Here is a 26,004-nt window from a genome sequence, read left to right on the forward strand (position 1 = left end):
CGTCCCCGCCCACGCGCCGAGGCACCGCCCCTTTCCATTGATGGGCGTGGCATTTCGGAAAACCCCGCCCCCCCACGCAGGCAGCGCGGAGACGGGGGCGTGGGCCCCGCCCTCTCTTGGGCGTGTCGCCGCCACGCCACGCCCCTTCCCGTTCATTCCCGCCCCCCGTGCCCCCCCCGGCCCCGTTGCGGTCCCGTTCGCCCCGGTCCCGTTCGCCATGAGCCGCCTCGGGCCGCCGCTGCCGCTGCTGCTGCTCGGGGCGCTGGGGGCCCTGAGCCCCCCCCGGGCCGCGGGGCAGGACCCGGCCCCGAGCCCCCCGCCCAGCGCCCGGCCCAACGCCAGCAGGTAACGGCACCCCCGGCACCGGGCGGGACCCCCGGGCGGGAACCCCGGGACGGGACCTCCCCCCGAACGTGGCACCGCCACTCCCGCGGACGGGACTTGGCCCGGGGCGGGACATTCCCTCCCCCGGGAGCCCCGCGCGGTTCCGGACACCCCCCGGGCACCGGGAGCCTCTCGCTCCCGGTCCAGAACCGGAGCCAGGAGCCAAAAGCCCCCCCGGAACCGGGACCCCGATCCGCCCGGAAGCCCTCTGCGGGTTCCGGGACCCCCGAGCGCGGGGTCCCCCCGTTCTGACCCCCGCCGTGTCCCCCCCCCCCCCAGGCCGGTGTTCCCGGTGTTCCCGTGCGGGGGGGACCATCGCGGCGAGTCGGGGTTCATCGCCAGCGAGGGCTTCCCCCGGCATTATCCCCCCGGCAGCAACTGCACCTGGACCATCACGGTACGGACCCCCGGGGGCACCCCGCGACCCCCGCCCGGTCACACCGACCCCCGCGCACCCCGGACACGGTGACAGCCGCCCCGCTCCCCCCAAAACACCGGGGGTCCCCCGGCTGTCCCCGCCCTGTGTCCCCAGGTGTTGCCCTGTCCCAGCCCGGGCTGAGGGACAGGTGCTGACACCGCTGTGTCCCCCTGGTGTGACATCGTGCCACCCCGCCGGCACCCAGGGGCCGAGCGGTGACACGCCAGTGTCCCCCATGTTGCTGCTGATGTCCCCTGATGTCCATCCTGGCCCTCCAATGTCCCCTGGGTCTGTGAAGACCAGATGGTGTCACCCCAAAGCGTCATCTGAGGGCCAGGTGGTGTCACCTCCGTGTCCCCCAGGTCCTGGTGGGGACCCCCCAATGTCCCCAGGTGCCCGAGGGCCAGGTGGTGACCCTGCAGTGACCCCCCAATGTCCCCAGGTGCCCGAGGGCCAGGTGGTGACCCCCAGGTGCCCGGTGGTGACCCCAATGTCCCCAGGTGCCCGAGGGCCAGGTGGTGACCCCGAGGTCCCGGTGGTGACCCCAATGTCCCCAGGTGCCCGAGGGCCAGGTGGTGACCCCCCGGTCCCGGTGGTGACCCCAATGTCCCCAGGTGCCCGAGGGCCAGGTGGTGACCCCCAGGTGCCCGGTGGTGACCCTGCAGTGACCCCCCCGGTCCCGGTGGTGACCCCAATGTCCCCAGGTGCCCGAGGGCCAGGTGGTGACCCCCAGGTGCCCGGTGGTGACCCCCAATGTCCCCAGGTGCCCGAGGGCCAGGTGTTGTCATCCCCGTGTCCCCCAGGTCCCGGTGGTGACCCCCCAATGTCCCCAGGTGCCCGAGGGCCAGGTGGTGACCCCAATGTCCCCAGGTGCCCGAGGGCCAGGTGGTGACCCTGCAGTGACCCCCCGGTCCCGGCGGTGACCCCCATGTCCCCAGGTGCCCGAGGGCCAGGTGGCCACGCTCTCCTTCCGCGTGTTCGACCTGGAGCCGGACCCGCGCTGCCGCTTCGACGCGCTCTCCGTGTTCGGCGGCCACGGCCCCGCGGCGCCGCTCCTGGGGCGCTTCTGCGGCACCTTCCGCCCCGGGGCGCTGCGGGCGCCCCAAAACCGCCTGCGCCTGCACCTGGAGAGCGACGGCGCCACGGCCGGCAGGGGCTTCCTGGCCTGGTTCAGCGCCGGCAGCCCCCCGAGCCACGGTGGGTAACGGGGAGACCCCCGCCCCGAAGGCAGGGAGCACCGCCGGCGGGCAGCAGGGACAATCCCAGGGGGACACCCCAAAACCACCCAGGAAACGAGGAGAGAGCTGAGACCCCACGGGAGCGGCCCCAGAGCCTGGGGGAGACACCGCGGTGCCGCAAAGAGCCCCAGGAGGAGCGGGATGAGAGGGCGAGAGGCATCCGGGGGGTCCTGGAGAGCCGGGAAAGAGGGAAAAGCAGGTGAAATTGGGAAATGTGAGAGGAGAAAACGGTGGGAATGGGGAGAAAACAGTGGGAATGGGGAGAAAACAAAACTGGGAATGGGGAGAAAACAAAACAGTGGGAATGGGGAAAAAACAGTGGGAATGGGGAGAAAACAAAACTGGGAATGGGGAGAAAATAAAACAGTGGGAATGGGGAGAAAACAGTGGGAATGAGGAAAAACAGTGGGAATGGGGAGAAAACAAAACTGGGAATGGGGAGAAAACAGTGGGAATGAGAAAAAACAAAACAGTGGGAATGAGGAGAAAACAAAACTGGGAATGGGGAGAAAACAAAACTGGGAATGAGGAAAAAACAGTGGGAATGGGGAGAAAACAGTGGGAATGAGGAGAAAACAAAATAGTGGGAATGAGGAGAAAATAGTGGGAATGAGGAAAAAGTGTGAATGGAAATGGAGGGAAAAGTGTGAAAGTGAAAACAGAAAGGGAAAACCCCGGTGGGGAATTGGGGGGAAAAGTGAGAGAAAAAGAAGAGGGAAACGAAGGAAAAATGTGAGAAAGGAATGGAAAAGGGTGGGGAGGAAATGGGGGAAAGTGTGAGGAGAAAAGAGGGAAATGAAGGAAAAGTGCAAGGGAGGAAAGGAGGGAAAAGCTGAGGAGAAAAGGAGAGGAAAGTGTGAAAGGAAAAGAAGAAAATTAAGAGGAAAAGAAAAAATAAGGGGAGAAAAACTGAAAAGAAAAACAAACAAAAACGGAGAGAGAAATGAGTGAAAAGAAAGAAGCTGGAGGGAAAAGCCAGAGGCGAAAATGGGGCAAAGTGTCAGGAAAAACCGAGGGAAACTGCGGCACAAAATGGAGGGAAAAGCTGAGGGGGAAGGGAGCGCTGAGACCCCCAAAGCAGCGAGACCCCCAAGTCCATACAGAGACCCCCAAAGCCGCACGGAACATCCCGAACCGCCCCAAACCCCTCCAAACCCCACAGCCACCCTGAAACGCCCTGTGGAGACCCCCGGAGCCCCCCGGCCCCCCCCAACCCAGCCCAACCCTTTTGCAGGGCCCCCCCAGGGACGGCGGCGCTCGGGGGTCTCTAATAAACCCCATTTTTTCGGGGAGTCCTGGCACTATTTTGACGGTGAGTACGACCCCCCCCCAAAAAAAAAAATTTACAAAAACATTCCCGGGGGGGGGTCTCGCTCGCAAATTCCATCTCCTCCTCCCCCCTCCCCAGTCCCAGGGTGGTTTTGGTGGAGCCCCCCCCAAATTCCCCCCCAAATTTTGGGGGGGGGGTCTCAGGGACAGAGGAGACGCCGGCGGTGTGGGAAGGGGAAGGGAGGGGGGGGCCCAAACGTGTCTGTGACCCCCAAAAATGTGACCCCGCCCTGCCCACCCCCCCAGAGCATCAGTTTTGCGGCGGGCGGCTGGAGAAGGCCCAGGGCAGCCTGAGCACCCCGAACTGGCCAGAGGAGGATTATCCCCCCGGCATCAGCTGCTCCTGGCACATCGTGGCCCCCCCCGACAAGGTCTGGGGGTCCTGGGGGGGCCTGGGGCTGTCAGGAGGGTCTGGGGAAGCCGGATTTTGGGGAGGGGGGCGGTCCGGAGAGATTTGCAGCTGTTCGGGGGGAAGGTGGGCGAGCCTGGGGGGGTCTGGGGGGGTCAGAAATCCTTAGGGGGGGTCAGAAATCCTTTTTTGGGGTCAGAAATGCTTTAGGGGGGGTCAGAAATCCTTGGGGGGGGTCAGAAATCCTTTGGGGGGGTCAGAAATGCTTAGGGGGGGTCAGAAATGCTTTGGGGGGGTCAGAAATGCTTTGGGGGGGTCAGAAATGCTTTGGGGGGCTCAGAAATCCTTTGGGGGGGTCAGAAATCCTTTGGGGGGGGTCAGAAATGCTTAGGGGTGGTCAGAAATCCTTTTTTGGGGTCAGAAATCCTTTTTGGGGTCACAAGGGGATGTCGCAGGCGGCTGAGCAAAGACGGGACGGTTCAGGGAGAATTTGGGGAGGGGTCGGCAGGGGCTGGGGGAGCCGGGGGGGGCCGGGGGTGCGCGGGGCCGGGGGTTTGAGCGCGGTTCCGGGGGGGGGGGCAGGTGGTGGAGCTGCGGTTCGGGAAGTTCGACGTGGAGCCCGACCCCCACTGCCGCTACGACTACGTGGCCGTGTTCGAGGGGGGGGGCGCGGGACGACGCGCGGCGCCTCGGGCGCTTCTGCGGCGAGGAGACCCCCGGGTGAGCCCCCCCCGAGCCCCCGCGGGCCCCCCGGACCCGGCCGAGCCCCCCCAGCCCGCCCCAACCCCGTGTGAGCCCCCCAAAACTGCCCCGATCCCTCCTAAACCCCTCCCGACCCCCCCAGATCCTCCCTGGCAGAAACCTGGGACCCCTGAGCACCCCTGACCCCACCTGGGACCCCCCGAGCACCCCCCCAAACCCACCTGGGACCCCCTGAGCACCCCTGAACCCACCTGGGACCCCCCGAGCACCCCCCAAACCCACCTGGGACCCCCGAGCACCCCTGAACCCACCTGGGACCCCCTGAGCACCCCCAAACCCACCTGGGACCCCCCGAGCACCCCCCAAACCCACCTGGGACCCCCTGAGCACCCCTGAACCCACCTGGGACCCCCGAGCACCCCCCAAACCCACCTGGATCCCCCCGAGCACCCCCCAACCCACCTGGGACCCCCTGAGCACCCCCCACCCCCCAAACCCACCTGGGACCCCCTGAGCACCCCCAAACCCACCTGGGTCCCCCGAGCACCCCCCAAACCCACCTGGGACCCCCTGAGCACCCCCCAAACCCACCTGGACCCCCTGAGCACCCCCCACCCCCCAAACCCACCTGGGAGCCCCCAAACCCCCCCGACTCCACTGAATTTCTTCCGTTCCCTCCAAACCATCCCGACCCCTGACCCCCCAAATCCCCCTGACCCCCCAAATCCCCCTGCCCCCCCAAATCCCCCTGACCCCCCAAATCCCCCTGCCCCCCCTGACCCCCCAAATCCCCCTGCCCCCCCAAATCCCCCTGACCCCCCAAATCCCCCTGACCCCCCTGCCCCCCCTGACCCCCCCGACCCCCCTGCCCCCCGCCCCAGCCCCATCGTGTCCAGCTCCCCGGAGCTGCTGGTGCAGTTCGTGTCCGACCTGAGCGTCACCGCCGACGGCTTCTCGGCCACCTACACCCTGCGGGACCCTGCGGGGGGCAGCGCCCCCGAGACCCCCACCCAAAAGCCCCGGGGGGGCTCCAAGGCGAAGCCGCCCCCCGGCCCCAAAGCCGAGCCCCCCACGGCCGCCCCCTGCCCCCAGCGCTGCCGCCGCGCCGGGACCCTGCAGAGCAACTTCTGCAGCAGCGACTTTGGTGAGAAACCCCCAAAAACCGCAGAGACCCCCAGCTGGGGCTGGAGAATCCCCCGAGGCGGGAGGGAAACTGAGGCTGGGCGCTGGAGAATTCCCCAAAACCGGCAGGGGAAACAGGCAGGGAGCACCCGAAAGGTTCTGGAGAATTCCTCAAATCTGAGAGGGGAAACTGAGGCAGGGAGTGCCCGAAAACTTGGGAGAATTCCCCCAAAATCCTAAGGGGAAACTGAGGCAGGGAGTGCCCAAAAACTTGGGAGAATTCCCCCAAAATCCTGATGGGAAACTGAGGCCGGGAGTGCCCGAAAACTTGGGAGAATCCCTCAAATCTGAGAGGGGAAACTGAGGCAGGGAAGTTCTGGAGGTTCCCCAGAACCGTGCGGGGAAACTGAGGCAGGGAGTGCCCAAAAACTTGGGAGAATTCCCCCAAAATCTGAGAGGGGAAACTGAGGCAGGGAGTGCCCGAAAACTTGGGACAATTCCCCCAAAATCCTAAGGGGAAACTGAGGCCGGGAGTGCCCAAAAAGTTCCGGAGAATTCCTCAAATCTGAGAGGGGAAACTGAGGCAGGGAGTGCCCAAAAACTTGGGAGAATTCCCCCAAAACCCTAAGGGGAAACTGAGGCAGGGAATGCCCAAAAAGTTCTGGAGAATCCCTCAAATCTGAGAGGGGAAACTGAGGCTGGGAGTGCTCGAAAACTTGGGAGAATTCCCCAAAATCTGAGAGGGGAAACTGAGGCAAGGAGTGCCCGAAAACTTGGGAGAATTCCTCAAATCTGAGAGGGGAAACTGAGGCAGGGAGTGCCCAAAAACTTGGGAGAATTCCCCCAAAATCCTAAGGGGGAAACTGAGGCAAGGAGTGCCCGAAAACTTGGGAGAATTCCCCAAAATCCTGAGGGGAAACTGAGGCCGGGAGCGCGCGGCCCCCCGGCCGAGGTTCCGGGGGCTGAGCCCGTTCCGTACCGGCAGTGCTGACCGGGACCGTGAAGTCGGTGTCGCGGGGCCCGCCGCAGGAGCCGGGCTGGGCCGTGCTCTCCGTGCTCGGCCTCTTCAAGGCGGGGGCCCTGGGGGTCCCTCGGCCGGCCGGGGGCTCCTCGCTGCGGCTGCAGCTGCCCTGCCGCCTGTGCCCCGCGCTCAGGAAAGGTGCGTGTGCCCGGGGGGCGCCCGCGGGGCTCGGCGCCGCCCGCCCCGCCCTGACGCCCCCTCCCCAAATCCCCTCCAGGCTCCAGCTACGTCCTGATGGGGCGGCTGGGCGCGGACGGGGCGGCGCTGCTGCCGCCCGACGCCTTCGTGGTGCCCTACCGCCCGCAGCAGCAGCAGCTGCTGGGCAACCTCGGCCGGAGGCCGTGTCCGGGGAGCCCCTGAGACCCCCAGCCCCGGGGGGCGCCCCCCGAGCCTTCGCAAATAAAGGGTGCAGAGATGGAGAGTGTGCGTGAGGAGGGTGGGGGCTCTGGGGGGAGAGCGCCCGAGCGCCGCGCCCGAGGGGGAGACCCCAAAGTGGGGACCCCAAAATGGGACCTTGAAAATGGGACCCCAAAATGGGGACCCTCAAAATGGGACCCCAAATGGAACCTTGAAAATGGGACCCCAAAATGGGGACCCTCAAAATGGGGACCCCAAAATGGGACCCCCAAAAGGGGGCCCTCAAATGGGGACCTCAAAATGGGGGCTCCAAAATGGGGGCTCCAAAATGGAACCTTGAAAATGGGACCCTCAAAATGGGGACCCTCAAAATGGGACCCTCAAAATGGGGACCCCAAAATGGGACCCCAAAATGGGGGCTCCAAAATGGGACCCCAAAATGGGACCCTCAAAATGGGACCCCCAAATGGAACCTTGAAAATGGGACCCCAAAATGGGGACCCTCAAATGGGGACCTCAAAATGGGACCCTCAAATGGAACCTTGAAAATGGGACCCCAAAATGGGACCCTCAAATGGGGACCTCAAAATGGGACCCTCAAAATGTGACCCCCAAAATGGAACCCCAAAATGGGACCCCAAAAATGGGACCCCCAAATGGAACCCCGAAATGGGACCCCCAAAATTGGACCCCAAGATGGGACCCTCAAATGGAACCCCAAGATGGGAATCGCAAATGGGACCCCAAAAATGGGACCCCAAAATGGAACCTTGAAAATGGGACCCCAAAAATGGGACCCCCCCCCACCCTTTAAATGGTGCGGCTCCTTTAAGAGGAGCGGAGGGCGGGGCTGAAGGGCCGGGGCGTGGCCTACAGGCTTTCCCTGCTAGTCAATCATTGCCGTAACTTCTGATTGGTGGAGCCGCCACGCCCCGTCCACGCGCAGGGTTTTGACTACCCCGCTTTCTCGCCAAATGCGATTGGTTGGCGTCACGTCGATCTCGGGCGCTGCTCCCGCCTCCTGGATTTCGATTGGGTGATGCCGCCAAAATTTTCGCGTCCGTTGCCAGGCAACGAGCTCCCTGTTCTCGCTGGCGATTGGTGGGGATTGTACTTTAGCTGTGATTGGCTGCAGTTGGGCAACACCCCCCTCACTGCTTGACGACGATTGGTTCAGCCAACCTATCAATCAAAGAGCAAACTTCCGCATTTCTCCAGCCAGCGCCCCCCACTCCCCCTCTCCGATTCGCCGCCTCCCCGCGCGCCCCTCGTTCTGATTGGCTGTCGCTCTGGCCCCGCCCCCGTGGCGGGGTCCGGAAGCGTCCGGGGCTCAGTGGGGCAGCGACGGCCGCGGCGAGCGGAGCTCCGGGCCCGCCATGGCCGCGGCGGCGGTGGGGGCTCTCCCGGCTGAGTCGCCTCCGCCGCTTGGCCGCCTGCCCGGAGGAGCCGGCACTGAGCGCGCCCTGGAAGAAGCAGAGGCCTCCGGCACCCTCAGTCTGGCCGGCCGGCGGCTGCGCGCCTTCCCGGCGGCGGCGGCGCGGCGCTGGGACCTCAGCGACACCACACAGGCCGGTGAGGCCGCGTCCCCGGTGCAGGACCCCCGACCCTTCCCCACAGCCCCGGGTCACTCGGGGTGTTTCCCGCCGCCCAGGGGAAGCTGCGGCTGCCCCGCCTCTCTCCGAGGCCCGCGGGAGCTGCCGGAGGCGGCTGAGGAGGCGCCGGGACGGGACGAGCCGGAGCGCCTGGGCCGGGCGGTCTGGCGGCTTCAGCGTCCCCGAGCTTCAGCCGGGCGGCTCGGGGTCCATCTGCGTCCTCTGTCCTTATCCCGGGGGGTCCCTTTGTCCCCATTAGTCCCTTCCGCGAGTCTGCCTTGTCCCTGTCGTTCCCTATCCCCGGAGATCTCCTGTCCCCGGGAATGCCCCGTCCCTGCGGGTCCCCTTCGCTGTCCCACACGCTGCCCCGGCTCCCTCCAGACCTGTCCCGGAACCGTTTCGGGGAGGTGCCGGAGGCCGCCTGCCGCCTGGTCTCGCTGGAGGGGCTGAGCCTGCACCACAACTGCCTGCGCAGCGTCCCCCCGGCCATCGCCAACCTCCAGGCCCTGGCTCACCTGGACCTCAGGTACGCTCCAGCCCCGCCAGGGCTACGGGGAGCTGCAGCAGCAGCGCCCCGTGACCCCGCCGTGTCTCCCGCAGCCGCAACCAGCTGAGCTCGCTGCCCGCCTGCCTGTGCCTGCTGCCCCTGCGCGTCCTCAACGCCAGCAACAACCGCCTGGCGCGGCTGCCCCCGAACCTGGGCGCCCTGCGCACGCTGCGGCAGCTGGTGAGCCTGGCCCGGGCCGGACGGACCCCGCGGGGCCGCCGGGACCGCGCTGAGCCCCGTTTCGCCCCGCAGGACGTGGGCTGTAACCGGCTGCGGGCGCTGCCGCCGGGGCTGGGGCAGCTGCGGGCGCTGCGGGACCTCAACGTGCGGCGGAACCAGCTGGCGGCGCTGCCCGAAGGTGGGTGAGGGTCCTGGGGGGGTCCCGCCGCTTTGGGGGTCCTGTGTCCATCCCCTGTGTCCGCGTCCCCCCCGCCAGAGCTCTCGGAGTTGCCCCTGGTCCGGCTGGATTTCTCCTGCAACCGGGTGGTCGCGATTCCGCGCTGCTTCCGGCGGCTGCGGCACCTCCAAACGCTGCTGGCCGACAACAACCCGCTCCAGTTCCCCCCCGCCCAGGTGAGCGGCGCCCCAGGGCGTCCCCCCGGCCCCCCAAAAGCTCCGGCTGAGCCCTCTGTGCCCCCCAGATCTGCCTGAAGGGCAAAGTGCACATCTTCAAGTACCTGGAAGCCGAGTCTGCCGCCCATCCTGTCCCCACATGGTAAAGGGGGGGCTCGGGGAGGGGGCGCCCCGCTGTTTTTGGGGTGTCTGAGCGCTGTTTGCCCCCCGCAGCCCCCCGGACGAGCCGTGTCCCCTCCGGCAGCGGGGCGGGCTGGACTCCGGCTTCCACAGCGTCGACAGCGGCAGCAAGCGCTGGTCGGGGAACGAGGTGGGACCTGGGGGCATTCCGGGGGGCGCGGGGGGGGTTTGGGGCGTCCCCCAACCTCGCACCCCCTCTGGCACCCTTTCAGTCCACGGATGAGTCCTCGGAGCCGTCCCGGCAGCACAGGGAGACGCGCGGCGGGGCAGGTGAGGGGAGGGGGTTGCCCAAAGCCCCCCGGGACCCCCCGTCACCCTCCGGGGACCCCTGTCACCCTCCTTGTCCCCACAGCTGGTGACAGTGACCCCGAGCAGCTGGAGGAGGAGCCCTCGCCCGAGGTGATGTCATCCCCCAAATCTCTGATCCCCCCCAAATTTTGGGGTTCCCCCCCAAATCCTGAACCCCCCCTTTGTCCCCCCCAGGAGCAGCAGAGCCTGAGAGGTGACACCCCCGAGGGCAGCAGGTGAGGGGCTCGGGGGGGTCTGGGGGCTCCGGGAGGGGTCTGGGGGGTCTGACTGCCCCCCATCCCTGCAGGGGGGTCCCCGATTGCCGGCGGCGCCCCAAGAACCTGGAGGTGTGGATGGAGAGAGAGAGGGAGAGGAGCCGGGACAGGTACTGGGAAATGGGGATTGGGGAATGGGAATGGGAATGGGAATGGGGAATGGGGATTGGGGATTGGGAATGGGGGTTGGGAATGGGGACAGGGACTGGGAAATGGGAAATGGGAAATGGGAATGGGGGTTGGGAATGGGAAATGGGAAATGGGAATGGGAATGGGGATTGGGAATGGGAAATGGGAAATGGGAAATGGGGACAGGGACTGGGGAATGGGACTGGGAAATGGGAATGGGATATGGGAAATGGGAATGGGGACAGGGACTGGGAATGGGGACAGGGACTGGGAAATGGGAATGGGGACTGGGAAATGGGAAATGGGAATGGGGACTGGGAAATGGGAAATGGGGATTGGGAATGGGGACAGGGACTGGGAAATGGGAAATGGGACTGGGACTGGGAAATGGGACTGGGAAATGGGACTGGGAATGGGAATGGGGACAGGGACTGGGAATGGGAATGGGGACAGGGACTGGGAAATGGGGAATGGGAATGGGGAATGGGAAATGGGGATTGGGGATTGGGAAATGGGGAATGGGAAATGGGGATTGGGAATGGGACTGGGGACAGGGACTGGGAAATGGGAAATGGGAATGGGGATTGGGATATGGGACTGGGAAATGGGAAATGGGGAATGGGAATGGGAATGGGAAATGGGGATTGGGGAATGGGACTGGGAATGGGGGTTGGGAATTGGGAAATGGGACTGGGGACAGGGACTGGGAAATGGGACTGGGAATGGGGGTTGGGAATGGGGACAGGGACTGGGAAATGGGAAATGGGAAATGGGAAATGGGGATTGGGAATGGGGAATGAGGACAGGGAAATGGGAAATGGGACTGGGAATGGGGGTTGGGAATTGGGAATTAGGGACAGGTACTGGGAAATGGGAAATGGGAATGGGGACAGGGACTGGGAAATGGGACTGGGACTGGGGGTTGGGAATGGGGACAGGTACTGGGGACAGGGAAATGGGACTGGGAATGGGGGTTGGGAATTAGGGACAGATACTGGGAAATGGGACTGGGAATGGGGATTGGGAACTGGGGTTTGGGATTAGGGTCAGGGACTGGGGACAGGGACTGGGGACAGGGAATTGGGACTGGGGGCTACGGGCCAGGCACTGGCTGCTCTCACCCCCCCCAGGACCCCCCCCCGGAGACCCCCCCAGAGCACGGCGCCGCTGCCGGTGAGGACCTGGCTGGCTCATTAGGCTCAGCCCTAATTAACACTGCTCTCAGTTACCCTTTCCCCCGGCTCAGCCCTAATTAACCGGAGTCTTTAATTGCCCTGCCTCCCCCAGGACCCCGACGGAGCCCCTGGCCCCCCCTGCAGCCCCCCAAAACCCAGTGCCTGCCTCAGCCCCTCCTCCTCCTCCTCCCGCAGTGCCACCAAGCCGGGTAGGACAGAGCCCCCCGTCCCCTCCCCAGTGCCCCCCGACCCCCAACCCAGCCCCTGACCCCCCAAATGTCCCTGCAGCCCCCCCGGACCCCGACCAGCTGATCGCTGAGGTGCGCCAGGTAACGCTCCCCGCCCTCCCCGCCCCTCCCCGGGTATTCTGGGGGGCTTTGGGGGTCTGTCCCCCCCTGACTCGCTGGGGGGGTCCCTGCTGTGCCCCCCACCCCGCAGAGCCTGGAGGCGCTGCTGCAGCTGCGGCTCCCGGAGGAGCTGGGGGACTCGGAGCTGCTGGGGCGCGTGGCGGCGTGGCTGCGGCCCTGGGCCGTGAGTGGGACCCCAAAACTGCCCCAGAACAACCCACCGTGAACCCCAAAACAGCCCCCTCAGACCCAAAACTGCCCCAGAACATCCCCCCAAACCCCAAAACAGCCCCCTCAGACCCAAAACTGCCCTGGAACCCCAAAACACTCCCAAAACACCCTGCTGACCCCAGAACATGCCCCTGAAACCCACAAACAGCCCCAAAACACCCCCCGAACCCCAAAACAGCCCCAAAGCACCCCCTATGAGCCCCAAAACACCCCCCTTGATCCCCAAAACGCCCTCTATGAGCCCCAAACACTCCCCTGAGCCCCAAAACACCCCCCTTGATCCCCAAAACGCCCTCTATGAGCCCCAAACATCCCCCAAAACACCCCCCTGAGCCCCAAAACGCCCTCTATGAGCCCCAAACATCCCCCTGGACCCCAAAACACCCCCTAAACCCCAGTTTTTACCCCCTGACCCCAACCCTCACCCCCCAAACCCCAGTTTTTACCCCCTGACCCCAACCCTCACCCCCCAAACCCCAATTTTTGGCCCCTGACCCCAACCCTCACCCCCCAAACCCCCCCTGACTCCCCCTTTCCCCCCCAGAGCTCCCCCAGCCCCCGCCAGACGCCGCCGCCCTGCCGCCGCCCGGGGGTCCCCGAGGTACCGTTCTGGATGGGGGGTGGTTTATTTGGGGGGGGTCCCGCGCCCTCCCACGGCTGACGCGGGGTCCCCCCCCCCAGGTGAAGCCCCCCCACGCCCGGCGCCCCCCCCCCCGGGCTGCTCTTCGCCCTCTTCTACGGCCTCCTCATGGCGCTGCTCGTCGCTGCCCACCGCGCGCTCTTTGGCTGCTGAGGGACCCCCAAAACCCCGGGGAGCCCCCCCAAAGCCTGGGGGGAGCCCCCCGGCCTCGGGGGAACCCCCAAACCCCCGGGGGGGTCCCCGCCTTTGCACCTTTCCTCGCCCCCCCTCTCGTCTTGTGCCTTAACGCTGGGGAAACTGAGGCAGGGAAGGGGGAGGGGCTGAACCCCTAGTGCCCCCCTGGGGGTGTGACCTTAATTATTCATATTATAATTAATTACGAGATATTATTATGAGTTTTATTATTATAATGAGTTGTCGCTATTATAGTGAGGTATTCTAATGAGTTATACAGGACTGTGAGCATAAGAAGTTAATTATTACAGTTAATTGTAACTTAATTATGGTGGAAAAACACTAAAATACAGATGACCAAAATTTATTGTAATTAATTATTATTAAATTTATTATATTTAACTATTATAGAGCTGTCACTCTAATTATTATAATAATAAATTTGTTTCTGAGTGTGGATATCCCCCTCAAAATCAGTCTTGGTACATCCCTGTCCCTTTGTGACACCCATCACCGGCTGGGACCAAACCCCGGGGCGGGGGGGTTCAGTCCTGCCCCTCTCCTGCTGCTCTCGCTCAGCTTTTTGTCCGTTTTCGCCCTTTCTGTGCCCAAAAGTGGACACCCCCCCCCCCAGCTGTGCTGTGCCCCCCGTGTCCCCCCCGTCCCCAAAGCTCCGCCGCTAATTCCGCCCTTCCCCAGCAGGTGCTGGAGGAGCCGAGCCGGGCCCGGGCCCCGCGGGGGGGGCCGGGGGCGTCCGTGCCCCCCCGGTGCCCCCGTTAATTCCTTTCCCCCCCTCCGGTGCTCCCGGTAAATCCTTAATTGCCCTTCCCCCCCCTCCGGTGCCCCCGGTGCCATCTTTGTGGAGGGCAGGCCGCCATGGTCCCGCCCTCAGCGGCGAGGCACCGGCGGCCGCCGCGACTGAGGGGGCGCCATCTTTAATGAGGGCAGAGCCAGAGGGGAGGCCCCGCCCATTGCCGCCATCTTTACAGAGGGAACAGCCGTGAGAGGAGGCCCTGCCCACGGCCGCCATCTTTAATGAGGGCACGGCCCTGAGGGGAGGCCCCGCCCACGGCCGCCATCTTTACCGAGGGCAGAGCCGTGAGGGGAGGCCCCGCCCACGGCCGCCATCTTTAATGAGGGCACAGCCCTGAGGGGAGCTTTCGGCGGGGCAGCGCGAGGGACGCGGCGGGACGGATCGGAGCCGTTTCTATCGAATATATATTAGATATCGCGATAAATCTCTCGGAACAAAAAATAAAAGCTGGTCCCGGCGGAGGGGCGGTGCGCGGCGGGGGCCTCCCGGAGCAGCTGCGGTCACAGGAAGGGGTTGGTGGCCCGGTGCCTGATCCCGAACGGCGCCGCCGGGGCTGGGACGGTCTGGGGGGGCACAGGGGGTCAGCGGCAGGGAAAGGGGGTCCCGAGCCCCCCGCAGCCCCGGTGCTCACCACGAAGGGGTTGGTGGAAGCTTCGGCAACGTTGAACCCAGAGAAAGGCAACCCTGAGGGGGGAAATGGGGAGTGGTCAGTGAGGGGCTGGACAGTTTAGAAATATATATAATTCAACAATATTTAAACCCCTCGGCTCTTACCATCGGCCTGGAAGGGGCTGGGGAAGCCCCCAGGAACAGGGGGTGAGGTGAAAGCAGCACCTGAAAGATGGGACAAAGAATTGGGACCCCCAGACCCCACCCTGGTCAGGAATGGGGGGTCAGGGGGGCGCAGACCCCACCCTGGGGACAGTGGGGGGTCAGGGGGTGCAGACCCCACCCGGGGGGCAATGGGGGGTCAGGGGGTGCAGACCCCTCTCCCTGGTTGGGGAACAGGGGGTCGGGGGGTCACTCACCGAGGCCGTTGCTCTCGAAGGGGTTGGTGGAGGGTCTGGGGGCCACGGGGGCCATGAAGGGGTTGGTGTAGCCTGGGGGGGCACAGGTGTCAGCCTTGAGCCCCCTCCTCACTTTGAGGGGTCCGAAGTGGGGGTGAAGCCAGACTTACCCCCGTGGGGCAGCGCTGGGGGGTCCCGGAGGGTCCCGAAGGGGCTGCAGGGGGAGGGGGAGCTGTGAGGGGGGAGGGGAGGGTCCTGCATGGCCAGCAAGGTGTGGGGGGGTGGGTCAGTACCTGACAGAAGCTCCTCCCCCTGTGGGCGGAACAGGGGTGGCCACGCCCTGGGCAGCCACACCTGCTGCAGGTGTAAGAGAGGAGCCATGTGGGGTTCCCAAAATTCCTGGAGCCCCCAAAAACTCCCTGTACACTCAAAAAAGGGGGGTCCATACTAATCCTGGGTGGGAGGAGACCCAAAACTCCTTCCCCAGCCCCCACAATGAGATTTGGGGACTCCCTCCCCCCTCCCCAGAAAATTCTGGGCCTCTCAGGTTGCCACCAAACCCTTCCCCACTGGCCCCACGGCTACTGTGGAGCGGTGGTGGGGCCCCAAGCCCCCTCCCCAGCACCCCACAGGGATGGCGAGACCCCAACCCCCCCTTGCCCATCAATCCCAGGTGTCCCAAAGATCTGGGGGGGCACCAAACCCCTCCCTGGTCCCTCTCCAGGAGTCCCGGGGGGTCTCGGGGTACCTGTGGTGCTGGGGGGGATGTGGAAGGGGGGCACAGCTCCGCCAAACGTGGCTGCTCCAGGGCTGGTTCCAAAGGCATTGAAACTGGGGAAGGCAGAGCGGGCTGGGCCTGGGGAGGGGGCTGGCGTCACTCGGGGGTCACCAGGCCCCCCAGAGACCCCCGCGGCCCTGGGACCCCCGAGCTCACCAGGGAAGGCAGCGAAGGCGGGGGCAGGGGCTGGGCTGGCGAAGGGGTCCCCCCCGATGTCAGCCAGGAGGTCGGTGCTGGCTTTTCGGGCAGCTGGGCGAGGCTGGGGGGGCACCGCAGGGTCAGGGGGGGCCGTTCCCCCTGGGCACCCCCAGGAGGGGCCCGGTCCCACCTGTGGCAGCGTCCCCGTGTCCCCGGGGAGGGGCTGGGGGGGCCCGGGCTCTGCTGCAGTGCTCTGGGGGGGCTTCACTTGCTCTTTCACTTGTTCTGGTGCCACGTACCTGCCGCGGGAGGGCAAAATATCGGCTGAGGGGTGCTCACCCCGTGCTACCCCCCGTAATTAGCCCCCAGCCCCTCTCCTACCAGCGCTTCTTCTCGTATTTCTCCTGCAGGAACTCCTTCACCTTCTGGGGGTCGCGGGAGTCGGGGAGCAGCGACGTCCGGGGGTCGAAGGTGCCCAGCCAGACCCTCCTGCAGGCCTGGGGGGTCGGGGAGGGGCGGTGGGGACGCGGGCAGGGTGGGCTGGAGAGGGGAGAGGCCCCCCAGCCGCCCCCTTACCTCATTGCCGTGCGCCTGCAGGAACAGCACCTCGGCCTCGCTGAACGTCGTCATGGAGATGGACTTGACGCGGTGCGGGGGGTTCAGTCCCCGCCTGGAGGGGATTCGGGGGGTCAGCGCCCCCCTGCGCCCGCAAACACCCAAAATGGAGCTTTTTCTCCCAAAAAACAACCCCAGCGTGTGAAGCCACGTGCCGCGGCCACGCCCCCTCCCGCTAGCCCCGCCCACAAAGGGAGCAGCGAATCAACGACACCTTCACCCAGCGCGGCCCCGCCCACCGCGCTCACGTGTAAATTAGCCCCGCCCCCGTCCCGGCCCCGCCCTCACGCCCTCGGCCCCGCCCCGCTCACAGCGCCCCCGAGCAGCCGGTGCACACGAGGCTGCCCACGCTGATGTCCACGTAGGTGACGCCGCGCTGGCCGCATTCGAAGCAGAGCCGGTTGGCGGGAACCGAGCTCACCAGCTCCCGAACCCGCCGGCACCAAACCTCGGCTTCCGCGTCCCGGCCCGCGCTGCCCCTGCGGGCCCCGGGGCCTCCGCCGGGCCCCGCTCCCGGCCCGGTGCCGCCGCCGCCGCCCGCCGCCATCTTCCCGCTCGCGCGGGCCCCACCCCTGCCGCCGCAGCGCCGCCGCTGATTGGCCGCGCGCAGCGCCCCCTGGCGTCCCGCGCGCCGCCGCTTCCCGCCCTTTCCGTCCCCTCAGCGCCGCCCCTCCCCCCGCCCTGAGGGGATTCGCCGCCGCTCGGAAGTAAACGCCTCGTTTTGGGCGGGCTTCACGGAAAAACGGCATTTTCCACCACCAAAACCAGCATTTTCCACCACCAAACCCAGCATTTTCCATCACCGGCGCGTCCCAGCTGCTCCCGCAGTGAGGAACGGGGCTCGGGGCACCCCCGGATCTTCCCGCCCTTTTTGTCCCCTCAGAGCTGTCCCCCCCTGCCCCCTCGACCCCCCCCCCCACGAAAATAAAATTCCTCTTTTGAGTAATTTTCCCCCAAAAATCTCTGTTATTGCTCCTCTCCATAGCCCGAGACGGTCTGGAGAGTCTCAGGGTCATTTTCCCACAAAATCAGTACTATTACCTCCTCTCCTAACCCATTTGGGGTCATTTTCCCCCAAATCCCGTTATCCCCCTTTGAGCACGTTGCGAGGGGCTGCAGGGGGGGATTCCAGTCCCCTTTTTGGGGGGTCTCCGTCCCCCTCCTGAGAGAGCCCCAGCCCCATTTTTGGGTGGCTCTCAGTCCCCTTTTTGGGGAGGGGTCTCGGTCCAACTTTGGGGGTCCCAGTCCCCTTTTTGGGGCGCTCCCCCCCGCAATCGCATTTCCAGCTGCATCTCTCTTTAATAGTGCACAGAACCACGTTACAAAACCCCCCCGTCCCCACGCCCCCCCCCCAAGCTGGGGCCCCCCCGGACCCCGCGGGGACGAAGGCAATTCTGGTAACGGGGGTCGGCGGGGGGGGGGGATGAGGCACAGAGAGCCTGGGGGGGGTCCCAGGAAAGGGTCGGGGGGGCCCTGTGCCCCCCCACGGCCCCCCACCCAAAATCCCAGAGGAGATCCCCCCTCCCCTGTCACACCCCCCCCCTCCCCGCACTGGGGGCCCCCCCTCCAGCACCCCCCCCCAGGCCGCACTGCGGACCCCCGGAGCGGAACCCCCTGCCCGGCCCCTGCTCGATGCACCCCCATAAATACCCCCCCATAAATACATTGCAAAGCAGTTACAGCACCCTCCCCTTCTGGGGTGAACCCCCCCTTACAGGGACCCCCTCGGCTCGCAGGGGGGGAGGCTGCCCCCCGATTTCGGGGCTTGGCCCCCCCTCATTGGGGGCCCCCCTGCTCTGGGGGGGGTTTGATCCTTGCCCCGCTTTTTGGGGTGTTTCCCCCCCCCATTTTTGGGGTCCCTCCCTTGGGGTCTCCATCCTCCCCCCTTTGTATTCAGTGTCCCCCCCCCCCCATTATTTAAGAGGGGGGGCTCCAAATCCCATAAATACCCCCCGTTTCTCCCCAACCCGGCCCAGCCGTGTCGCCCCCCCTCCCCACTTTAGGACCCCCCCCCTAATTATCCTCAGGACCCCCTCGTGGTTTGGGGGGCCGGATCTGGGGTGCTCCAGGCACCCCGGGGGGGTCAGATGGCGGTGTCCCAGAGCACGGCGTGGGGCCGGCGGGCCGGGGGCGTCCCGGGGGGCGGCGGGGGCGGGGGGCGGCCCTCGGCGGCAGCGACCCCCGGCCCTTTCCAGGCGGGGGGGGCGGGCAGGGGGGGCAGGCTGTCCTGCTTGCACAGCCCCCCCCCCCGCCCCCCCCGCGCCTTGATCTCGGTGCAGACGCAGCGCTTGCGGTCGATCACCTCCTGCAGCTGCCCGTCCCGGGGCCGGGGGGCGGCGGGGAACGCCCCCCCGGGGACCCCCCCGGACAGCGGCCGCGAGGGGGGCGGGCCCCGCGGGAACGGGGGGGCCCCGGCCTGGCGCACCCCCGAGGTGGAGGCCGAGCGGCCCAGGCGGGGACCCCCGGGGAGCTCTGCGGGAGGGGGGGGCGTCAGGGGAACAGCCCGGGGTCACTCCCTGAGGGTCACCACCGGCCGCCCTCGGTGGCACCGGGGGTCACCCTCTGCCGCCCCCCCGCTGTCACCCCCTGTCACCCTCGGTGTCACCCTGGGGTCACCCCCTGCCACCCTGGGGTCAGCCTGGGATCACACCCTCGGTGTCACCCTGGGGTCACATCCTCGGTGTCACCCTGGGGTCACTCCCTGCCACCCCCGGTGCCACCCTGGGGTCACCCTGGGGTCACTCCCTGCCACGCTGGGGTCACCCTGGGGTCACCCCCTGCCACCCCCAGTGTCACCCTGGGGTCACCCCCTGTCACCCTGGGGTCACCCTGGGGTCACCCCCTGCCACCCTCGGTGTCACCCTGGGGTCAGCCTGGGATCACATCCTCGGTGTCACCCTGGGGTCACTCCCTGCCACCCCCGCTGTCACCCTGGGGTCACTCCCTGCCACCCCCGGTGTCACCCTGGGGTCACCCCCTGCCACCCCCGCTGTCACCCTGGGGTCACTCCCTGCCACCCCCGATGTCACCCTGGGTTCACCCCCCCAGGGTCACCCCCCCCCCCGTGTCCCCCCACCCCCCCAGGTGCCCCGCCCCCCCAGGTGTGTCCCGCACCTACCCGAGGCTCTCCCGCAGGCGGGGAAGGTCTGGCAGGGCAGGGGGGGCCCGGGCCGCCCCCGGGGCCCCTCCGCCCTCACCGGGATCCCCGACGGGGGCGGGGCCGCCCCCGCCCCCCCCCGCTCCTCCCGGGGGGGCTCCGGCGCCTCTGCCAAAGGGGGGGAGGGGAGGGTCAGTCCCGCCCACAGGGCGTGGCCCCGCCGCAAGCCCCGCCCCGCCCCTGTCACTCACTCTCCGTCTCCTTCCCGCGCCGGGCGGAGGCTCCGCCCCCCCGGCGAAGGGGTGGCTCCTCCTCGCGGGCGAGGGCGGGGCCTGCCGAGGCCACGCCCCCGCGTAGGCTCTCGTAGGCGGGCGGGCGCTTGCCGGGGGGCGGCGCTTCGGCGGAGGGTGGGAGGGGAAGCGGGCCGAGCCCCGCCCCTCCGCGCTCGCGACCCGCCCCTCCCGGCGCGTGGTGCGGGGGGAGGGGCGTGGAGTGGCTTCGCGCGCGGGCGGGGGGCGGGGCGTCGCGACGTGAGGGCAGGGGCAAGCGCGAGGCGCCCTCGGGAGGCGGGGCCAGAGGGGGTGGGCGGGGCGGCAGCAGGTTGGGGAAAGGAGGCGGGATGGGGGCGGGGCCGGAGAACGGGGCGTGACCGATGAAGGGGGCGCGGCCGGCATGAGGGGCGTGCCCAGAGAAAGGGGCGTGTCCCGCGTAGGGGGCGTGGGCGGAGTGATGCGCGGGGCCGCCGAAAGGGGCGTGAGCGGCGTGCGGGGCGTGTCCGTGAAAAGGGGCGTGTCCCTGGAAGGGGGCGTGTCCCGGCCCCGGCCCCTCCCCCGCGGGCAGGGGGCAGCTCATCTCCTCGTAAATGGCCTCGGGCTCCTCGGCGGGCGGGGCGGGCGCGGTCCCCGGCCCCCCCCGGCGGGGGTCGCCCCCCGCGCCCCCCCGGGCGTCCCCCACCATCTCGATGTACACGGGCTCCTCCGCCTCGCCCTGCTCGGCCAGCGCGGCCGGGGGCGCCCCCGCCGACAGCCGGGTCTGGGGGCTGCGCGACGGCTTCAGGGGGGGCGTCTGTCGCACGCAGCCCCCCCGGGGGGCTCCTGGGGACGGGAAGGGGGTCTGGGGCTGGTACCGCCTCCGAGCTCTCCCCCCAATTCCTTGTGTCCCCTCCCTGCCACCCAAACCTCCCCAGGATCCCCTCCTGCCCCCCCAACCACCCTGAGCCCCCTCGGTTGCCCCCAGCCCCAATTCCTGCCGCTTCCACTCACCCCCTCTCTTGGCGGGCGGTGCCTCGAGGCCGCGGCCCTCGGGGGGCCCGGTGCGGGGCCCGGGGGGGCGCAGGGGGGGCCCCCCCGGGTCGGGGAGCCCCACGGCGTGGCAGGACAGGGAGCGGGGGGCCATGCCGGGGGCGCAGGGCCGGGGGCCGCGCTCCTGCGGCGCCGGCAGCGTCAGGAACCCCACGCGCAGGGGGCGCCGCAGGGACCCCCCCTCCCGCGCCTTGGGGACCCTGCGGGGTGACACGGGGGGGGTCAGGGCCACCCGGAATTCCTGGGGATGCCCCGATCCCCCCAGAGACTCTCTGGGAATTCGCTGCTGTGGTGCAGGGGCACTGGGCTATGGGGGGAACTGGAGCCCCCCATTTTGGGGGTTGAGGGGTGCAGGGGGGCATTGGGGGTCCTGGGAAGGGGCAGGGGTCCCAGGTTCCCCCAGGGTGAGTCGGAGCTTTTTGGGGAATTCCGAGGGGCTCGGTGACCTCCCAGGTGGTCCTGAGGGACCCCAGTCTCCCCTTGGGGTGGTCCCAGGGGGTCCTGGTGTCTCCTGAGGGTGGTCCAAGGTGGTCCTAAGGGATCCCAGTGTCCCCTGAAGGTGGTCCAGGGTGGTCCTGGGGCTCCCAGTGTCCCCTGAGGGGGGTCCCAGGGGTACTGGCTTCCCCCCAGGGCAGCCCTGGGTTGTCCCCGTGTCTCTCCCGGGTGTCCCCCCTTTGCCCCCTCACCCCTTGCGCGGCTCCTCCTCGCGGGGGCGCCACTCGGGGCGGCCCTTGCGCTGCAGCAGGCTCATGGCGGCCGCGGGGGGGCGCTCCTCGCCCAGGCGCAGCAGGGCGGCGGCGGCGGCGGCGAGCTCGGACCGCGGGGGGGCGCTCATGGCTGGGGGCGGGGCCTTCAGACCGCGCCCCGCCCCCCGAGCTCGGCTCCCGGGACCCGCCCGGACCCGGTGTCCCCGGACCCCCCCCGCCCCGCCCGGGCCTCCTCATGGCCCTGGCTGCCGCCACCCCCAACGCCCTAGACCCCCCTGGACGTCAGCTCCCGACGCCCCCTTCCCTAAACCCCAAAGCCCCCGAACCCCTCAGTCACCCCAGGACCCCCTCCCCAAACCCCCCAGCTGCCTCAGTCACCCCAGGACCCCCTCCCCAAACCTCCCGAACGCCTCAGTCACCCCAGGACCCCCTCCCCAAACCTCCCGAACGCCTCAGTCACCCCAGGACCCCCTCCCCAAACCTCCCAGCTGCCTCAGTCACCCCAGGACCCCCTCCCCAAACCTCCCGAACGCCTCAGTCACCCCAGGACCCCCTCCCCAAACCTCCCGAACGCCTCAGTCACCCCAGGACCCCCTCCCCAAACCTCCCGAACGCCTCAGTCACCCCAGGACCCCCTCCCCAAACCCCCCAGCTGCCTCAGTCACCCCAGGACCCCCCTCCGCACCCGGGGCCCGGGTCCTCTGCCCTCCCCTCCACCCCGAGGGTTCCCCCAACCCCACCCCGACCCCTCCGCGGTGATGCCGGGCTGCCCCACACCCGCCGAACGCCCGCGGACCCCCGGCCCCTCCGCTCACACCGGCGCTGGGGCCCCCCCCAGCCTCCCCCTCCCTACACTAACGCTTAAATCTCCCCCAATCCCGGGGTCCCCCTTCCCCCCCAACCCTAACCGGACCCCGGCTTGCTCTGTCCCCCCCTCCGGGGCTCCCGGCCTCCTCCCTCCCCGCCCTCCGTTACCTGTCGCTCTCTCGGGGGTCCCACGGTTGGGGGGGGGGGGGGGAATCCTGCGCCGCACCCCCCCCCCCCACCGCCGCCAGCACGGCCGGTCCCGGGCCGGGGGCTCACGGGGGGCGTTGGCCCATGGCGGGGGGGTCTAGCGGCCTGCGGGGGAGGGGCAGCGGGTGGTCACCGGGCGCGGGAGGGGCTCCGGGCCCACCCCCATCCCTCCCCTCCGCCCTCACCGGCCGCTCCCGCCTCCCGCTCGCGCCGCTCCATTGGCGCTGACGCAGCGTCCGGGACGCGCCGCCGCCGCCACAGCGCCCCCCGGCGGCGCGGAGGACCCGCGGAGCGCCGGGCGGTCACGTGATTAGAGGGGGCGTCCCACGGAGGGCGGGGCTATCGGTGAAGAAGGCGTGGTTTGGGGCGGGGCGCGCCTGCGTGCGGCCCCGGCACCGCCTTAAAGCGCAACATCACTTCCGGTTTCCACTTCCGGGTGCTGCCGCCGCCGCCGCCGCCGGTAACGGCTCCGGGCCGGCCCCGCCATGTTCCTCCTCCTCCTCCCGCCGCCGCCGCCCCCATGAGCCGCAAGAAAAGCGGCTTCGCCATCACCAGCGTCCGGGGAGGCAGCGGGAGCGCGGCCGGCGATGCCTCCAGCGCCGCCGCTGCTTCGCCTTCCTCGTCCGGCAGCCCCAGCGGCTCCCGGTTCCGCCTCGTTCGCTTGCTGTCGCCGGGAGAGGTGCTGCGGCGGGGCCGGTGGCTGTGCCGCGATTTCTACGAGCGGGACGCGTCCCCGCGGGGCGGCGGCAGCGGGAGGGTTCCGGTGTCGCTGGACGCCCCCCGGGCCGTGCCCGCCCCCCACCAGCCGCGGTCCCTCGGGGCCTTCGCGCAGCTCGTGCAGCAGGTGAGGTGGGCCGGGTCTCAAGGGCGGGGCTAAGTTGGCCACGCCCCCGAACCCCTCCCCAATTCCCCCTTTGTTTGTTTACAGGCGCTGCCCCCCAAACCCCCCTCGCCACGCCCAGGGGGTGGGGCCGAGCTCAGCGCTCGCCTGGGATTGGCTAGCGAGGAAAGCGAGGACGAGGGGTAAGGACGGCACTTCCGGTGCGCACTTCCGGGGCGGGGCGAGAAGGGCGGGGCTTGGAAGGTGCGAGGGAGGGGCGCGAGTTCCCCTCCCCCATCCCCCAAAGAAAGGGGAAGGAAAAAAGGGGGGGGGGGGGTGGGAGTGTTGGGGGGTTGAAGCTCGTTCTGTCCGTCTGTCCGTCTGTCTGACACCGGTCTGGTCCCCAGCACCGGGAGTGGCGTCACGGCCATCGACAACAAGATCGAGAGGGCCATGGTGAGACTGGGAGGGGGGAAATGGTGGGAGGGTCCTGGACGGGAGGAGTTGGGGGCTCAGGGTCCTGGAAGAGAAATGTCAGGGGGCTTGGGGTCATGGAAGGGAGGATTTGGGCGTTTTGTTTTCCTGGGAAGGTGTGAGGGGACTCAGGGTCCTGGAATGGGGGCGTCACGGGGTGTGGGGTCCTGGAAGGGAGGAGTTGGGGGCTCAGGGTCCTGGAAGGGAGGAGTTGGGGGCTCAGGGCCGTCACTGGGGGCTGCGGGTGGGGTCGGGGGTCCCTGACGGTGCCCCCCAGGACCTGGTGAAGTCGCACCTGCTGCTGGCCGTGCGGGAGGAGGTGGAGGCGCTGCGAGAGCAGATCCGGGAGCTGAGCGAGCGGCGGGCGGCGCTGGAGAGGGAGAACCGCCTGCTCCGGGCGCTGGCCACGCCGCAGCAGCTGGCCCGCCTGCCCCCCGGGCCGCCCCCGGGGCCGCCCTGAGCCCGGCGGGGGTCCCGGGGGGTCCCGGGGACGGGGTAGCGCTCGCTGCTCCGCTGCTGCTTCACTGCGAGGAAGGGACGGAGCGCCGCCGAGCTCTCCCGTCCTTCCTGCGCCATTTGGGGCCTTTTTTAATAAACTCGCGATTTTTACAGCACGGGAGAGCAGCCGTGGTCATTTTGGGGTAAAACCGAGTGAATTAGAGATCACTGAGCGGCGGGAGCGGCCGAGGCGGGGCTCGAACCCGCGGGCGCCGGGAGGAGCCGGGCGCCATCTTGGGAAGGGCGGCCCGCCGGGCGCCGCCATGTTGGGGAGGTCAGGGAGGCGCCGCCATCTTGGCGCGGTCACCGTTAGTGGGGCGTGGCCACCGGCGGAAAGAGGGCGTGGCTTCCGCCGCCATGAGGCCGCGCGCGCTCCCGCCGCCGCCGCCCGGGGGGATCCTGAGGCGGGGGGGAGGCGGGGGGGAACACCGGCAGGTGGGGGAGGGGGACCGGGAGACCCCAAACCCGAGGGAAGGGGGGGCCGGGGTCGGTGAGACCCCCACACGGCGGGGGGCCACTCGGGGACCCCAACTCCCGCCGCCCATCCCCAGGTGCGGTTCGCGCCCAGCCCCGCCGTGCCGGAGGAGGATGAGGATGATGAGGAGGAGGATGAAGAGGCCGGGGGGCCGCTCCTGGCCACGCCCACCCTGCACAGCACCCGCGGCGGTCCCGGCGGGGCCCCCCCGGTTCCGTTCGACGCCCCCCGAGCGGCGGCCGCGCTCCTGGGCAGCTCCTGGGCGGCGCGCTCGGCGCTGGGGGGGGCGGCGGCCGCCGGTCAGTGCGGGACCGGGGGGGGGGGGGGGGGGCACCGGGGGGGGGGCACCGGGCACTCCCGGTCTGACCGGAACCCCCTCGGTTCCAGCCATGAACGTGCCGCCGGCCCAGCGCCTGTTCCGCGGGCTCGTCAGCCTGGCCGTGCCCCCCCCGGTACCGGGCCCGCGCAGGGGGGTCCCGCCCGCGCCCCCGCCGCAGGTGAGACACCCCCCCCACCCCCAACATCCCCGGTGCCCCCCGGTACCGGCGGGGTCCCCACCGTGTGCTGTCCCCCCCCAGGTGCCCGGGCCGAGCCTGGCCGTGCTGGCGGGGGGCGCCGCCGCCGCCGGGGGGGGGCCCTGCCTGCCGCCCCCCGCGCCCCCCGAGCCCCCCCGGGCCCGCCCGCGCCCCCCCGGAGCCGCCTTCGCCATGTACCGGAAACGGCAGCAGTGGGGAGGGGGCTGAGCAGAGAGACCCCCCCCAAAACCCCCTTTCATCCCCCCCAAATCCCTTTTTCCACCCTCAAATCCCCCTTTTTTCACCCCAAAACCCCCTTTTTTCACCCCAAAACCCCCTTTATTCACCCCAAATCTACCTTTTTTATTACCAAATCCCCTTCCCCCCCAAATTCCCATTTTTCTACCCCAAAATCCACCTTTTCATCCTCCAAATCCTTTTTCCACCCCAAATCCCTTTGCCCCCCCTAAAACCCCTTTTTCCACCCCCAAATCCCCCTTTTTCCCCCCAAAACCCCTTTTATCCCCTTCAAATCCGATTTTCTCCCCAAATCCCCCTTTTCCTCATTCCCCTTTTTCATCCCCAAACCCCCTCTTTTCCCCCAAATCCCCCTTTTTCCCCCCAAAATAATAAACCCGTTATTCTGGACGGTGGCCCCGCCCCCCCAAGAACGACCCCTC

At 68.1% G+C, this 26,004-nt stretch overlaps 6 protein-coding genes across 31 annotated transcripts; 4 read left to right on the forward strand and 2 right to left on the reverse strand.

The window, feature by feature from the left end:
• The first annotated feature begins 25 nt into the window (after positions 1-25).
• Positions 26-6,982, forward strand: PCOLCE (procollagen C-endopeptidase enhancer). The gene is given in 9 exon segments (XM_059872700.1): positions 26-345; positions 664-781; positions 1,741-1,999; positions 3,616-3,740; positions 4,301-4,375; positions 4,377-4,438; positions 5,302-5,564; positions 6,528-6,701; positions 6,781-6,982. Coding segments are annotated over 9 exon segments (1,524 nt in total). The 5' UTR covers positions 26-40; the 3' UTR covers positions 6,924-6,982.
• A 1,253-nt stretch (positions 6,983-8,235) lies between these two features.
• LRCH4 (leucine rich repeats and calponin homology domain containing 4) lies at positions 8,236-14,360 on the forward strand. 14 transcript variants are annotated; one of them, XM_059872633.1, is made up of 17 exons: positions 8,237-8,492; positions 8,894-9,038; positions 9,113-9,239; positions 9,312-9,417; positions 9,496-9,632; positions 9,701-9,774; positions 9,846-9,942; positions 10,025-10,082; positions 10,165-10,211; positions 10,296-10,336; positions 10,408-10,485; positions 11,635-11,677; positions 11,792-11,888; positions 11,968-12,008; positions 12,118-12,210; positions 12,802-12,858; positions 13,771-13,866. In XM_059872633.1, exons 1-17 carry the CDS (start codon positions 8,297-8,299, stop codon positions 13,849-13,851), a joined length of 1,518 nt encoding a protein of 505 aa, XP_059728616.1. In that variant the 5' UTR covers positions 8,237-8,296; the 3' UTR covers positions 13,852-13,866. The 14 variants fall into 14 exon arrangements, with proteins under 14 accessions (XP_059728612.1, XP_059728614.1, XP_059728616.1 ...); XM_059872634.1 differs by having other exon boundaries at positions 13,774-13,866; XM_059872623.1 differs by lacking the exon at positions 13,771-13,866 and adding an exon at positions 12,939-13,479.
• On the reverse strand, positions 14,272-16,977 carry AGFG2 (ArfGAP with FG repeats 2). Of its 12 annotated transcripts, none has more exons than XM_059872645.1 (12): positions 16,735-16,977; positions 16,385-16,478; positions 16,190-16,305; positions 15,999-16,107; positions 15,827-15,929; positions 15,641-15,748; positions 15,186-15,246; positions 15,063-15,106; positions 14,914-14,985; positions 14,660-14,719; positions 14,517-14,569; positions 14,272-14,448 (listed from the first exon to the last, which is right to left on the reverse strand). In XM_059872645.1, exons 1-12 carry the CDS (start codon positions 16,968-16,970, stop codon positions 14,386-14,388), a joined length of 1,119 nt encoding a protein of 372 aa, XP_059728628.1. In that variant the 5' UTR covers positions 16,971-16,977; the 3' UTR covers positions 14,272-14,385. The 12 variants fall into 12 exon arrangements, with proteins under 12 accessions (XP_059728628.1, XP_059728626.1, XP_059728627.1 ...); XM_059872643.1 differs by having other exon boundaries at positions 15,186-15,249; XM_059872644.1 differs by having other exon boundaries at positions 15,186-15,311.
• Positions 16,978-18,369: 1,392 nt separating this feature from the next.
• LOC132341295 (neuronal tyrosine-phosphorylated phosphoinositide-3-kinase adapter 1-like) lies at positions 18,370-22,817 on the reverse strand. Of its 2 annotated transcripts, XM_059872696.1 has the most exons (7): positions 22,728-22,817; positions 22,504-22,647; positions 21,508-21,658; positions 20,783-21,021; positions 19,772-20,614; positions 19,542-19,688; positions 18,370-18,895 (listed from the first exon to the last, which is right to left on the reverse strand). In XM_059872696.1, exons 3-7 carry the CDS (start codon positions 21,654-21,656, stop codon positions 18,507-18,509), a joined length of 1,767 nt encoding a protein of 588 aa, XP_059728679.1. In that variant the 5' UTR covers positions 21,657-21,658; positions 22,504-22,647; positions 22,728-22,817; the 3' UTR covers positions 18,370-18,506. The 2 variants fall into 2 exon arrangements, with proteins under 2 accessions (XP_059728679.1, XP_059728680.1); XM_059872697.1 differs by lacking the exon at positions 22,728-22,817 and having other exon boundaries at positions 22,504-22,721.
• A 74-nt stretch (positions 22,818-22,891) lies between these two features.
• LOC132341299 (TSC22 domain family protein 2-like) lies at positions 22,892-24,450 on the forward strand. The gene is made up of 4 exons (XM_059872702.1): positions 22,892-23,386; positions 23,471-23,565; positions 23,770-23,818; positions 24,114-24,450. Exons 1-4 carry the CDS (start codon positions 23,063-23,065, stop codon positions 24,294-24,296), a joined length of 651 nt encoding a protein of 216 aa, XP_059728685.1. The 5' UTR covers positions 22,892-23,062; the 3' UTR covers positions 24,297-24,450.
• A 114-nt stretch (positions 24,451-24,564) lies between these two features.
• On the forward strand, positions 24,565-26,004 carry PPP1R35 (protein phosphatase 1 regulatory subunit 35). The gene is made up of 4 exons (XM_059872701.1): positions 24,565-24,769; positions 24,886-25,108; positions 25,197-25,306; positions 25,388-26,004. The coding sequence occupies exons 1-4, from the start codon at positions 24,692-24,694 to the stop codon at positions 25,550-25,552; spliced, it is 576 nt and encodes a 191-aa protein (XP_059728684.1). The 5' UTR covers positions 24,565-24,691; the 3' UTR covers positions 25,553-26,004.

This window comes from Haemorhous mexicanus, chromosome 37, assembly GCF_027477595.1.
Source record: "Haemorhous mexicanus isolate bHaeMex1 chromosome 37, bHaeMex1.pri, whole genome shotgun sequence".
Taxonomy (NCBI): domain Eukaryota; kingdom Metazoa; phylum Chordata; class Aves; order Passeriformes; family Fringillidae; genus Haemorhous; species Haemorhous mexicanus.

What these genes read in the sequence shown, in the direction of transcription:
- LRCH4 (XM_059872623.1), top strand. Translation starts at nt 8,297, where the DNA reads ATGGCCGCGGCGGCGGTGGGGGCTCTCCCGGCTGAGTCGCCTCCGCCG. An exon ending in CAGCGACACCACACAGGCCG is followed by an intron (nt 8,493 to 8,893) that starts GTGAGGCCGCGT and finishes GGCTCCCTCCAG; the next exon opens with ACCTGTCCCGGAACCGTTTC. An exon ending in AGGAGGAGCCCTCGCCCGAG is followed by an intron (nt 10,212 to 10,295) that starts GTGATGTCATCC and finishes TGTCCCCCCCAG; the next exon opens with GAGCAGCAGAGCCTGAGAGG.
- LOC132341295 (XM_059872696.1), bottom strand. Translation starts at nt 21,656, where the DNA reads ATGAGCGCCCCCCCGCGGTCCGAGCTCGCCGCCGCCGCCGCCGCCCTG. An exon ending in GCGCGGGAAGGAGACGGAGA is followed by an intron (nt 19,689 to 19,771) that starts GTGAGTGACAGG and finishes CCCCTTTGGCAG; the next exon opens with AGGCGCCGGAGCCCCCCCGG. An exon ending in CGCCTGCGGGAGAGCCTCGG is followed by an intron (nt 18,896 to 19,541) that starts GTAGGTGCGGGA and finishes CCCCTCCCGCAG; the next exon opens with AGCTCCCCGGGGGTCCCCGC.
- PPP1R35 (XM_059872701.1), top strand. Translation starts at nt 24,692, where the DNA reads ATGAGGCCGCGCGCGCTCCCGCCGCCGCCGCCCGGGGGGATCCTGAGG. An exon ending in GCGGGGGGGAACACCGGCAG is followed by an intron (nt 24,770 to 24,885) that starts GTGGGGGAGGGG and finishes GCCCATCCCCAG; the next exon opens with GTGCGGTTCGCGCCCAGCCC. An exon ending in CGCCCGCGCCCCCGCCGCAG is followed by an intron (nt 25,307 to 25,387) that starts GTGAGACACCCC and finishes GTCCCCCCCCAG; the next exon opens with GTGCCCGGGCCGAGCCTGGC.
- AGFG2 (XM_059872638.1), bottom strand. Translation starts at nt 16,970, where the DNA reads ATGGCGGCGGGCGGCGGCGGCGGCACCGGGCCGGGAGCGGGGCCCGGC. An exon ending in AAATACGAGAAGAAGCGCTG is followed by an intron (nt 16,108 to 16,189) that starts GTAGGAGAGGGG and finishes CTCCCGCGGCAG; the next exon opens with GTACGTGGCACCAGAACAAG. An exon ending in GGGGGAGGAGCTTCTGTCAG is followed by an intron (nt 15,107 to 15,185) that starts GTACTGACCCAC and finishes CTCCCCCTGCAG; the next exon opens with CCCCTTCGGGACCCTCCGGG.
- LOC132341299 (XM_059872702.1), top strand. Translation starts at nt 23,063, where the DNA reads ATGAGCCGCAAGAAAAGCGGCTTCGCCATCACCAGCGTCCGGGGAGGC. An exon ending in TCGCGCAGCTCGTGCAGCAG is followed by an intron (nt 23,387 to 23,470) that starts GTGAGGTGGGCC and finishes GTTTGTTTACAG; the next exon opens with GCGCTGCCCCCCAAACCCCC. An exon ending in GAGGAAAGCGAGGACGAGGG is followed by an intron (nt 23,566 to 23,769) that starts GTAAGGACGGCA and finishes TCTGGTCCCCAG; the next exon opens with CACCGGGAGTGGCGTCACGG.